The following is a 12,073-nucleotide window of genomic DNA, read 5'->3' as shown; positions in this document are numbered from 1 at the left end:
GATATTTATATTTTTTGTCTGTTATTTAGGTTATGCTAATTCCTGTTCTGTCCATTCATCTTTCAGGTGTTTATTACATTTAAACAAACCTTTCCTTGGAAATGTGGGCTTTTGACGTCACCAACGTTTAGCAATGCGATGCTATGTCATAGCTTTACTGATGTGCTAACTCCTTTCTGCAAAACTTAAAACAACATTAATCTTTTCTCCCATCAGATCCTCTGTGAAACATGAACTTCCGGTGGGTTTGTCTTTAGGGGACGCCGTTTGTGCGTCAGATTTACGGGACTACCAGAAACGCTCGGACACAAAGGTTCCGGTTGGTGTTAAAATGTTTAACGCGTTAAAATCTATCAAATATTAATCGACATTGACTGTTAAAGTCCCATATTTACTCATAGCTTATTGGTATTTTAATGATTAAAGCATTTTATAATTAGTCATCCTATTAAATATTTTTACTAGACAGTTAACCTTTTTAGTTTTACTTCAATAAGAATATAATAAAGTGATGCTACTTTACAGTATATTTTAGTTCCTTGCCTCTGACTGGGACATCATGTGTTGCTTATTGAAGAAAAAAAAAACCGATTTCACTCCTGTCATAATTTAACATTTTACAACCTGCCGCTTTAGGGTTGTTTTCACCTTAAAAAAAATCATTTTAAAGTGTATCTTTGGATTTACTCAGATTATCTTTAAACATTAGGATTAGAACAATCTGAACCATTTACACATAAAGTAAAACAACAAACCTATTGCCCCACTGACTGCTGTTCTGCTGAAACAGTTGCTTTGGTAACTTGAAATTTCAACATCTCACCAACTTAAAACATTTACATTTCTGGTCATGTGAAACCAAAATTTTCCTCTGAAAAAAGTCTGGATGTGAGCAGCAGTTGGCTCGACTCCACCGTGCAACACCTGATTCTCTGGTTCCTCTGACTGTTGGATGTGGCCAGCCTCTGAAACCGTCACATTTCCTGCAATAAATGGGTTTTTAAAAGTCTCGAAAGAGAACTGTAATGGTGCAACTGCCATCAGAAACCAGTGAAGCAAACCGCAGGGCAGTTTCGACGAACCTTCAGCAGGAGAAAGATCCGGCAAAACACAACCATATTTACATTTGAGCTTTTAAATTTAACTTCATCACTTTTCCAGGTGATCAAAGAGAAACGAGCCTCAAGTTCACAGCCGAAACTAATGACAAATCAGACCAACATAAACACCTCAACCATTTATTTCTTATATTAGGATTCTGTGCAATAACACAATGTACAAATAATCATCTGCAAGTACCAAAATACTTTTAACAGCTACACAAAATCAAACATTAAATACATTCAAGGTCTGTGAAGGCAAAAAATAAAAACAGGAAAGTGTCTGAAGCTTTCAGGTCATTTAAAGATTTTTTTTTTGCAAGTTAAGAAATAAAAAGCAAAACAAAAAAGGCCCGTTAGTCTGATTTAAAGAAAATTAATCTTACGTAGTAGATTTAAATGATATAATAAAAATATAGGTATTTACATTCTGCTGTCCACCGATTACATTTGATTCTCTAAATATATTTATTTTCTGTACAATTCATAAAACGCTTAAATTACTTTGATAAATCTGTGTTTAAAATCTGCACCGCCGTCAGATGGAGACGTGCAAAAGTCTCAGACAGGAAACGGGAAACACAGCCCCATCACTGAGGGGAGGGAAAAACGACGACGTCTCCAGAACCGAAAACACGCCAAACATTTACATAAATTAATGTTTTAACAGCTTAGAAACCGGCCAGGAGGGAAACGACGTCCAGCCCGAGCCTTACATTCATAAACACTCAATACATCAAGGATTCATTTAGAAAACTCTCCTCCTCAGCCAGAGCCGGCGGCGCACCGGGCGCCAAACAACACTGGGGGTTTTCCAAGTCAGCGTTTTCTCAACACGTGTGACTGACATGATCAATAACAGAAGCGTGTTATTGACTCGTCCGCCTCCAAGAACACGAGTCCCGTGTTCTGTGCGCCGACGGCTGGCCGATCGGATTTCGTCAGCTTTGTGTAAAAATCATTTCTGTTCTGATGCTGCGCAGCTGCAGCCAGTCAGGAAAAGTGCAGGTGGTGGAGGAATCAGCTGCTCCTCCTTCATCTTCGTCAGATGAAACGCTGAAGATTACCAGCTGACACAATCGCGTCTCCACAGGAGCGCCTTAGCGATCAAGTGTCTTTATCGTCCGACAGGCGGCGGATGTTCCCGTCGTTCAGCCGGTCTCTGGAGCGGGACGACTGGACCTCTTCGTAGGGCGGCGGGGGGTTCTCTGGGCTGTGGGCGGACAGCAGGGGCTGGCGGCTGCCGTCCGGCTGGCCGGTCGGAGCCACCGGGCAGAAGCCGGGTTCCTCCTGGGCCAGCAGGAGCTGGGTCGGTCCCGGGGCGGAGCAGGGAGGGAGGCGCTGCCCCCAGCTGCCGTACACCGCCTCTTCGTAGGACGGGAGAGACACGGAAAGGCCGTCCACCATCAGGTCCAGCTGGTCCGAGGAGCGACGGCTGCAGGGAGACGGGAAGAGGAACCTCACATTACTGAAAGGTCAGGAAATTAGTTTTTAATCAGAATCTAAGGTCAAGTAGTCGTCTGATACGGATTCATGCCAATGCTGGCTTCTCTACAGAAGCTGCAGACCATGGCAAAAAAATCAGAACTAATCAATAAATCGTGACCACGATCAGACGGTTTGCTCTGCAAACAATCGAATGTAGATCCAATTTAGTTCCACATATCGTCACTTTCATGTGGAAGTGGCACGAAAATGAAAATGTGAGATTCGGGTCGGTTCGCCTGATGGAAGCTGAGCTGATTTTATTGATACAGAACCAGTTGGGGACCACAGATCCAGTTCTCATTCAATTCAACCCGGTTTGGATTTTAAAACAGTTTCTGTGGATCAGATGCTGGATTGAACCGGTCGGTTTTCCTCTCCTTACCCGTGCGATCGGCAGGGATAGAGGCGGGACTTGACGATCAGGCAGGCAGTGGTGGTGAGCAGGAAGATGGACACGCCCACCGCGGTGGTGGCCATGCTGGGCATGTCGCCGTCGGACTTCATGTTGGACCCGTCTGTGGAGGAGAGACGAAAAAACGTTACCAAAAAAATAAATCACACCGATCACAGCTGGAAGAAACCAAAACCCCTGCAGAGTTGAAAAGGAAGAATCCTGGATGCAGAGAGAGAGAGAAAGAGGAGCAGCAAAAGCAAAGGATGAGGACCAGCAGAGTTTCCCAACAAGCGATTGTGTCATCAAGGACATGTTGCTGTGGAATATCGTCTCACAACTTACTGCAAAGATTTGGGATCAATAAAGTGTTTCTGAATTTAATTCTTCCGAACAAAACTTCAAAAATAAAAACTAGCAAAACATTAAATAAAAACACAGATTGGGTTTTTAAAGGTTTAATGTACGTCTTGCTGAGTTCACTCCACAGTTTTTGGTGTTTTGTTGAAATGGGGTTCCACAAGGCTAAGTGCTTGGATCCCTTTACCCCATAATAAAACTGGAGCCCATTTGGTTCAAATAATCCACTAATTTCTCAGATTATTAGCCATTATTACTCACTGCAGAGACAGGAATGTGCAGCTTCTGTTTAACTGTTTATGCATTTTATTATATCTGAGTAAACAGTGAACTTTACCCATTCATCAGCTACAAAGATCATTGTTTTTTCTGCAGGTTTCCATCAGTCTGACATCTTGAAGGAAATCTATCTTGGTTAATTTATGGTGGCTTTGCCCGCTTCCTCTTTGTGCGCTCTGACTTTGTCGCTTTGGGTTCGACTGAATGGCGACAGAGGAAGTTAGCACAGTTTGAAGACAGTGAAGGTTTTACTTCCTCAGCAACGAGTCAGAAAGTCTGTGAGCGGATCTGGTAAATGGGTCAAAAGATAACGGTGACAAAGTTGCTGCGTGTTGCAGCAAACCGTGGCTTTAAACCGGCTTTAATGAGTTTTCGGACTGAATCTGGACCAAAATACCAAAATACAGAAATTATTCTCCTGATTTTTACAGACAAAGAAACTAAAGTTTTTTCATTTATTTTAGGAAGGATAGAGAATGTGAGCAAATAAGGGAAGTGAAGTTGTGCAACTCCCCAATTATAAATGTTGGAAAAAACAGCAAACCCTCATAAAATGACTAACAGCTGTTAGAATCTGGGTCAGAAGCTCCAGTGAGTCAGTAGATCATAAACGGAGGAACGTCGCAGTCGGTCAGCGCTACGGGAAATGTTTACCCAATAACCTCTTCTCCAGAAATCGGGACGCAAAACACAATCCTGCTCATTTTTCTGTAAAATGTGCATCACGTTCATGAAGGTTCCTCTGAGTTTTGTGTAAATGGCAGAGGAACCTTCGTTGAGCTTCTTCCCCATTTCAGTCAGAGCCGCAGTAAAAGCATTCATCAGCAAAACCTGTTTTGTTCTGCTTTTAAAGTTCACAGAGAAGAAGCCCTTTAATTCATTCACTGAAACCATCGCAAACAGGAATTACGAAAACAATATCCACAAGATTCTTTCACTACTTTTGAACTGGAGGTTTTGACTGAAAGCTGCAGAAACCAGTAAGAAACCAAAGTGCATGTACACAAAGCTACCTGCTAACCTGCTAACCTGCATATGCAGTTCAACTGGGAACAAGTGACTGTTTTTAATCAGGTTGAATCCAACAGGTTTAATCGACACCAATATCTTAAAACAACATTAGCTTTGAAATAATATCATTGTTCTCTAATCGCCATTTAATGTTTGAAAACATGATCTGATCTCATATAATGTCCACCATAAAAGCAGCAGACATGTAAAGTTATTTTAAAGCTCAGCTTGATGCTTAAATCTGAATTTACGGCTCAAATCGGTGACATAAAGGCGCCTGTTTGTTGGACAAAATGATTTATGCAATTAAGCAGGAAGTGGACTACAGAGCAGGGCATTCTGGGTAAATACAACCAAAACAAACATGCTAGCCCAGCGCTAACGCCTCGTTAAAGACAACAGAGAAATCTTCCAGCCACTAAAATCTGACACTACTCCATTTTTGTTTTCATTTCTTCATCGGTATTTGTGTCATTTCCTTTGGTGGTTCTTGGTGCAGCGCCCCCACAGGCCAGGAGGGGAACAGCTTTTTCAATTAGTTTGGTTTGTTTGACTCAGTGCAGCGTGAAAGAGAATAACAGCAGCTAAAAATGTAACAATTTTTGTCCCAAATGAACCAAATCTTTGGGACTGTCAGGTGGGAAAACAGCCGCAGATTCATCATGATTATCTTTCTGAATAAATTCGTACCTTTCATGGGGATGCAGGAGGGGATGGGCGGGACCCACTTCCCCCGGTGACACCTGGAGCCGGGCTTCTTGTTGCCCAGGTGGTATCCGCTCTCGCAGAAGACCCGGATGACAGTCTTATAAGAAAACCCGCGGCATGGAGACGGGTCGCAGCGGAAACCTCCATGTTCTGGTACCAGAGGGTGAGAGCAGTTCAGCCGGCCTGCAGAGGTCAGAAACAGGACCACAGACAGGTGAGCGGGTTCTGGAGTGTTCTGGCCGACCTCCGATCTTTAAAACGCCCGATTCCAATCTGGACCGATTTTCTTTATTTTTATGACAAACACTGTCACTATAAAGTCATTATAAACCTTCAATTTTACATTTTTTAAGTCAAAATCATTGAATACCTGAAAACAAAAATGGCAAAGCAAAAGAGGCAGATTTTTAAAAAGCTTTGCAGAGAGAAAAAAGTAAAATTTGTTTGATATATTCCTAAATTTATTGATTTATCTGTGCATAGCTAACGATTATCTTCAGTATTTAGTCAAGAAATTTCCACGTTTCAACTGATAAAGAAAATCAGAACGATCGATCGGTCAAAAGCTGACGCATGCAAATGAAAAGTTTGTTGAAGAGTCGGGTCTTCAACAAAGTCACATAAACGTGTGATGTCATCGGCCCAAGGTGAGTCAGAAAAACAGTTTAGAATGATTGTTTCCATGAGGCCTGCAGACTCTGAGCCACAGGAATGGAGGTGAGGATGAAATAAACACATTTATGATAAGAAAAACCAGGCGGCAGGTTTTAAACCCCAAAACACAAACAGGTTTCACATTCTGATCAGAAAGAGTCTTCAGAATGAGTCAGAATCAGGCAATAGAAAGGTCAAAGGTGAAGAAAGTACCTGCAGAGAGGAGCGGGGAGGAGACCAAGAGGAGTCCACAGACGAGACAGATGGGTCCGATCGGCCATGAATACTGGACTGGCGCCGACATCAAACTTCCTGAGTTAGAGAAAAATCCCCGACTTATTTCAATATTTTCACACCAAGACATTCAGAGAATCAACACGAATATTTTTAAAGCTCAGACCAAAGAGGACATGTTGGTCTCTGGTTTCTGGGAAAAACCAGAGCAAGAGGTTTTCACAAGAACCGACAAACAAAAACACACACATGACGTCATATTAGCACTTTTCATCGACTTTCGTTCATTAGAACCGGCTTTTGGTCCCAAACGGTCCATCGGTCTTCAGAAGTCAGATATTGACCTCCATTCATTTAGTAATTTCATTTATGCCTAAAAACGGCTCTAAATCTAACCCATAAATTTAAAAAAACAGGTTTTTATGCATTATTTCACTAATAAAATGCTTACAACGTCCTAAAAACTAACAATTACGCCTTTATGCACAGAGCTGCGTTAGCGCTAGCTACCGTAGAAACTAACATGTTTTCATCGACATTAACTCTTTAAAGAACCCGAGTTACAACAAAACTTAATTTCCCTTTGGGATCAAAGTGTTTTTAAAGTTGAATCTTTGCTCCTGGGGGTTCAGCCAATCAGCGCCAAGGAAAACAAAACGCGAACCATCAGAGCATCAACCGGCATCATGCTGGTTATTCTGGCTGCCCAGGCTGCGCTTCCTGTAAATGTGCAGAGCAAACAACAAAATTGTGCCGCGTAAACAGGAACCTGGTTGCCATGGTGATTCCCAGGGGGCGGGGCTAAGCCCTCCAAGCTTTAAGGGCTCAAAGCACAAACCTCAACATGACCCACTTTAGCCAGGAGAGGCAGAAGGTTCTGCTGGTCCCACATCTGAAGGTCTGACATGTTTGTAGTGTTTTATCTGCAGCAGATTAAAAACGGCAGCAGCGCGTTTTACTCTGCTTGCTGCATGACTCGGCAGAAACGCTTCAAACGGAGGTAAAAGTATCACAATGACGACGTTTGGGAACACGAATGGAAAAAAAGTTTATTTCTCCAAGTAGAAGATATTTAAGAAGTTTTATTAAAAATGCACAATATATATTTTTTGTACAGTTTTGACTTAATTGCTGCCCTGAATGTGTCATTTCAGCAAAGTGCCTGTTAATTAACAATTAATTAATTGATCATTTCAATTAATTGTTTCAGTCGTAATTTTGTCATTTCTCTACAAGAGAAAAAATGATTTGAATTGGAAATTATTTCAACAAACGGTTAAAATTTTTTATTTCAACACGACCGTTTTCAGATCAACAGTTTCTCTATTTTTCCATTTGTACAGTTACTGTTGACCTTTGCACCTCATCAGCCGCTCACTGGACCCGAGTTACGTTCAAAATCAGCAAATAAAAAAATGAAATGTTTCTGCAGAACAGAGAAAATCAACCCTGATCAATTTCCCCTTTTATTTCAGTTAAATAGATGCAAAATGATTCCAAAGAACCACTTTAAGCTTCTGCAGTAAAGCTTTGACATGTTCAACATGAAACCCAGCCTCAGTGCAACCTTTCAGCCGACTCAAAGTGAAACCCCTCACCTGAGAGTGTTTACAGTTTCGACAGAGCCCATATTGACCCGACACTCATCTGGAAAACATGCAGGGCCCCTGAGGCGCCGGTTTCTGCCCCTCTCTCCTTCCTTCCCAGACAAACGCGGCCTGTGAAGCGCCAGACCTCCGCCGGCATCAAACCAAATGCCACAGTGTGTGAAAATGTGGGTGTGTGGGAGTGTTTTCGCCGCCTTCGGTGTGTGTGTTGGGAGCTTTCATGTCAACGGGGATGCCAGTCATCCCGAGAGCAGCGGCGGGGAGGGCCCGGCTCCACCGCAGCACGAACACGCCGACACCTCCGTCTGATGCCACCGCGACCTGCGTGGGCGCGCCGCGCCTTAGTCAGCGCCGATATTAGGCCTGCTGCCGTCACAACCAGGCAGGCTGCAGAATTTAAGCCGCTGATCAAACATTCAAAATGAGAAAAATAGCATCAAATTTGTTTCAGCTGCAGAAAAACTGTAAGAGAAAATAATTTTCCTCGTGTCGAATTCAGAATAAAGAACAAAATCTGCGTTGAGTCATAAATTCCCTGCAGCCATAAACCAGATGAGCATCAGCTGCTGCTGCGCCGATTCACGTGATCAGTTATTCTAATGATTAATTCATTGCTCTATCAATTAGTTGGATGAAAAAAGATTATTAAAGAACTGCAGGTTCATTTAACAACTAAAGTTGATTTTTTTTTACAAAATTACATTAAAATATGCAAATAAGCTCATTTTGAAACCATTTTATTGCCTAAAATGCATTTATTTAATGAACGATGATCATTTGCAGCAAAGGATGCATCTGCAGCTAAAAAAATAATGTTTACTGATCTGTTGATTTTCAAAAATAATAATAATTTGATAATAAAATGTGCTTAATATGAGGGTTTTTTACTGAGTTGAACCAAATGAAGGTAAAACTGCAACCTGAGGAGTTCTGCAAACTACATTTTAACAGACAAAGAAGGTTTTTCTCATCTTAAATGCACATTGGTTTTATTTTTTTAGAGTCTGTACTCCAGCTAACGATTAATCAATTACTAAATTAGTTGACAATTATTTGAATAACCGATTAATCATTTCAACCCTCATTTTCTTTCATCTGTAAACCAGAATCTGGTCCTGAAGTTGTGCAACTTTTTATTGAAAGTTTCCAGCATTCTGATGTTTCCTCCTGTAGGGTTTTCGCTCCGGCCGCTCTGCTGCAAACATTTCCCAGCAGCAGGTTATGGAAACATGCAACACACGTCTTCAGGCTGGATGAGGAGCATCGTTCGCCTTTTCTAGGAAAAAAAACTTCCGGGACACAGGAAGTGATGCGCTTTGTTTCCAGCCACAACATTCGACTCAACTGGCACAAACAGGAAGACGAGGCGAAGCGTGAGCGACGCTGCTGCAGACAAGAGGAGGAGCTGGGAGGGGAAAACCCTGAGCAGGAAGAAGCTGCAGGTTGGACGGCAGAGTCACGCCGGCTCACATCTAACAAACCGCCTTTATATTAAACCTGCAGTTTGTAACAGCTGTAAATATATTTCTTTTATGACATTTTGTTGAAGATTGATCTCCTGCACCTCCTCCAGGAGCTGCTATTGCCTGAAGAAATGAAACAAAAACATTCAGAGCCAGGAGGGGGTTAGCGCTGTCAATCATCCTGATGTACTCTCTTAAAAATGTGCTAATGGTGGAAAAATGACTTTTATTTTAAGGAAAACTATTTATTCCGCCGTCAACAGTGGCTATGCTAAGCATTGATGACATGCTATTCTAGCTGCAGCGTAGCAGAGAGCAAAAGGAATCTGGAGGTTGAGCAGCACAATACTAGATTGTGATTGACAGCGCTATAACCTGCCTTGTAGCTCTGATTGGCTGGTTGGCAGATCACCTTGAAATTGATCAGCTGAATTACTAATATGCAACAGTTTAGATCCGTCGCTGCCATGATTTTTAATGACTTTTTAACTTCACTTCTGATTAAATAGAAACTCTGCAACAGCTTAGTTATCAGTTTTTAGAAGTCTGCAGAAAATAGAGATTTGTGTGTATTTGTAATGAAAACGCTGCAGTCGGGTTGATCACTAGCTGCAGCAGGAGGCTGGATGAGTTCACAGCATCTCCAGGTGAAGGAAACCCCGGCAGCGAGGAGCGATGGAGCCCCACGGCTCCACATTCAGCTCCACATTCAGCTCCACATTCAGCTCTCTGGGATGCAGGACGCTTTGTTTTTACGCTCATATGTGCAGTCAGCTGTGAGAGAAGCCATTCAGCATGCTTCTGCACACAGAGACAATGCTGACAGTGCATAACGGGATGGGCTTTCACCACATCTCTGCTCTCTGACACAGATCGGACCAGAGCAGAACGACTACATCAAAATAACCTCAAAACACCAGCAGGTGAAGCTCAAAACTGCTGTGTTCTGGGTGGAAGCCGAATCCAAACCGATTTTCTCCTGAACTTTGACCCCTCCATCATGGAGGGGTCACCAGAAAACACGAAATCGGCATTTTTATCCAAAAAACGCTTCTGCAACATCAGAGTTTCACTTCTGCTCCTAAAGTTTCGTTTTAACCATTAAGAATTTCGCATCAGGTTTTCAGCTTCCAATAGAGCCTGTTTCTGTTGTAAATGTATTTTCTATTTAAATAATGTGAGCAGGGCCGGACTCAGCAGGATCTGGGCCCCTGGGCTGAAGCCAGTTTGGTGCCCAAAACATACACCAAACTGTATGTTTAAAGTCATTATATCCACAAAATACTTCATTTTTGTTGTTGTTTTTAAAGCAATAGAGGATGGTAACATTTTACTAATTAATTTAAAGTTTACTTCTTTGCAACAATTTATTAAAATGTGCATGTCATTTGGATGGAAACATAGCTATTGTTATGCAGACACGTCACATGTACATAAAACTACTTTTTCTGAATTTATCCTTTAACATTTCTAAAATGCATCTCTCCAAAAACAACAAGAAAAACATTAAATCCCGTCATAAGTTACCAATATTGTGGCGATAAACAAAACATCCTTTAGCATGCTAAAAGGGATAACCCATTCAAATGTCTGCCTAGCTTATTAATCAATTATAATCAGCATTTATAAAATATGGACATGTGAAATATTGGAATTAACGCATATTGGTCGATTTCAGTTGTTTATGTCCAATGAGTAAAACATCCAATGGTTTCTTCCATCATCTTTTTTGTTGTTGTTCAGTGTCGAAAGGATAGAAAAATACACATAATGTCCTGAAATATTTACAGGTTTTGGGGCCAAAGTTTCACCTCGGTGCATGTCTGAGGGTTGGGCACCAAACCGCGTCCTGCTGAGCGGCCCTGGCCCGCGCTGGCCTCGCACCGCGCCTGTCCGTCGGTTTAGGTTCCAGATACATTTCACTATAACCAATGAAACATCCTCCTGATCAACAGCAGTGAAAGGCTCTGAATCCACCCTTTAACCAGTTGCACCAGTTGCACCGGTTTGCCCAGTTTCAGCAGGTAACTGGAACCAGTAAAAGCTCCGTTTGGTTTCAGCGGATAAATGAACTGAAACGGTTCAGGCAGGAGAGCAGAAGCTCCGCGCAAAACCCCCCGTGGCTCATTTCATGAAAAGGTGTTTCGTCTCAACGCGGTGAAACGCCTCACCTGTTGGGCGGCAGCAGGCGGAGTTCGGTTCGGCGGACTTCCGGTTCGGCGGACTCCCGGTTCGGCTCGGCGGACTCCCGGCTCGGTTCCAGGCTCTGAACGGGGACGAGGCGCTCGGAGCTCCGCGGTCAGCTGACGGTCTCCGCTCCTGCTCAGCAACAAGTGAGATTTTTTCTGCTTGGACTCTTTTATGAGCGGAGCTTCGCTGCGACACCGCGGCCTCTCATTGGCTGCCGGCGGCTAAGCCCCGCCCACCGGCGCGGCGCCGTTACTCTCTGGAATGTCTTCGCCACAAACAGACCCAACATGAGAGAGAAAGGGAACTGCGGCCAGATAACGCCTTTAAAAATAAGTATCTAAGTTGAGCGCAGCCACTCAGACTTTCTGCTGCTGACTATTAGCCAAACTGACTATTAGCCATACGGACTTTTAGCCAAACTTGACTTTTAGCCAAACTGACTATTAGCCATACGGACTTTTAGCCAAACTTGACTTTTAGCCAAACTGACTTTTAGCCAATCTGACTATTAGCCAAACTTGACTTTTAGCCAAACTTGACTTTTAGCCAAACTGACTTTTAGCCAAACTGACTATTAGCCAAACTTGA

The 12,073-nt window shown here is 42.7% G+C and overlaps 1 protein-coding gene across 1 annotated transcript; it reads right to left on the bottom strand.

Moving 5' to 3' along the window:
- Nucleotides 1-1,222: 1,222 nt before the first annotated feature.
- Nucleotides 1,223-11,623, bottom strand: zgc:152863 (uncharacterized protein LOC562658 homolog). The gene is made up of 5 exons (XM_055029069.1): nucleotides 11,467-11,623; nucleotides 6,213-6,303; nucleotides 5,320-5,528; nucleotides 2,971-3,103; nucleotides 1,223-2,535 (listed from the first exon to the last, which is right to left on the bottom strand). Exons 2-5 carry the CDS (start codon nucleotides 6,293-6,295, stop codon nucleotides 2,208-2,210), a joined length of 753 nt encoding a protein of 250 aa, XP_054885044.1. The 5' UTR covers nucleotides 6,296-6,303; nucleotides 11,467-11,623; the 3' UTR covers nucleotides 1,223-2,207.
- Nucleotides 11,624-12,073: the final 450 nt, after the last annotated feature.

This window comes from Poeciliopsis prolifica, unplaced genomic scaffold, assembly GCF_027474105.1.
Source record: "Poeciliopsis prolifica strain line A6 unplaced genomic scaffold, Auburn_PproV2 SCAFFOLD004, whole genome shotgun sequence".
Taxonomy (NCBI): Eukaryota; Metazoa; Chordata; class Actinopteri; order Cyprinodontiformes; family Poeciliidae; genus Poeciliopsis; species Poeciliopsis prolifica.
Note: the sequence above shows the minus strand (reverse complement) of the source record. Positions and strands in the feature narration are given on the sequence as shown.

What these genes read in the sequence shown, in the direction of transcription:
- zgc:152863 (XM_055029069.1), bottom strand. Translation starts at nt 6,295, where the DNA reads ATGTCGGCGCCAGTCCAGTATTCATGGCCGATCGGACCCATCTGTCTC. An exon ending in TTGGTCTCCTCCCCGCTCCT is followed by an intron (nt 5,529 to 6,212) that starts CTCTGCAGGTAC and finishes CCTGTTTCTGAC; the next exon opens with CTCTGCAGGCCGGCTGAACT. An exon ending in TATCCCTGCCGATCGCACGG is followed by an intron (nt 2,536 to 2,970) that starts GTAAGGAGAGGA and finishes GTCTCCCTGCAG; the next exon opens with CCGTCGCTCCTCGGACCAGC.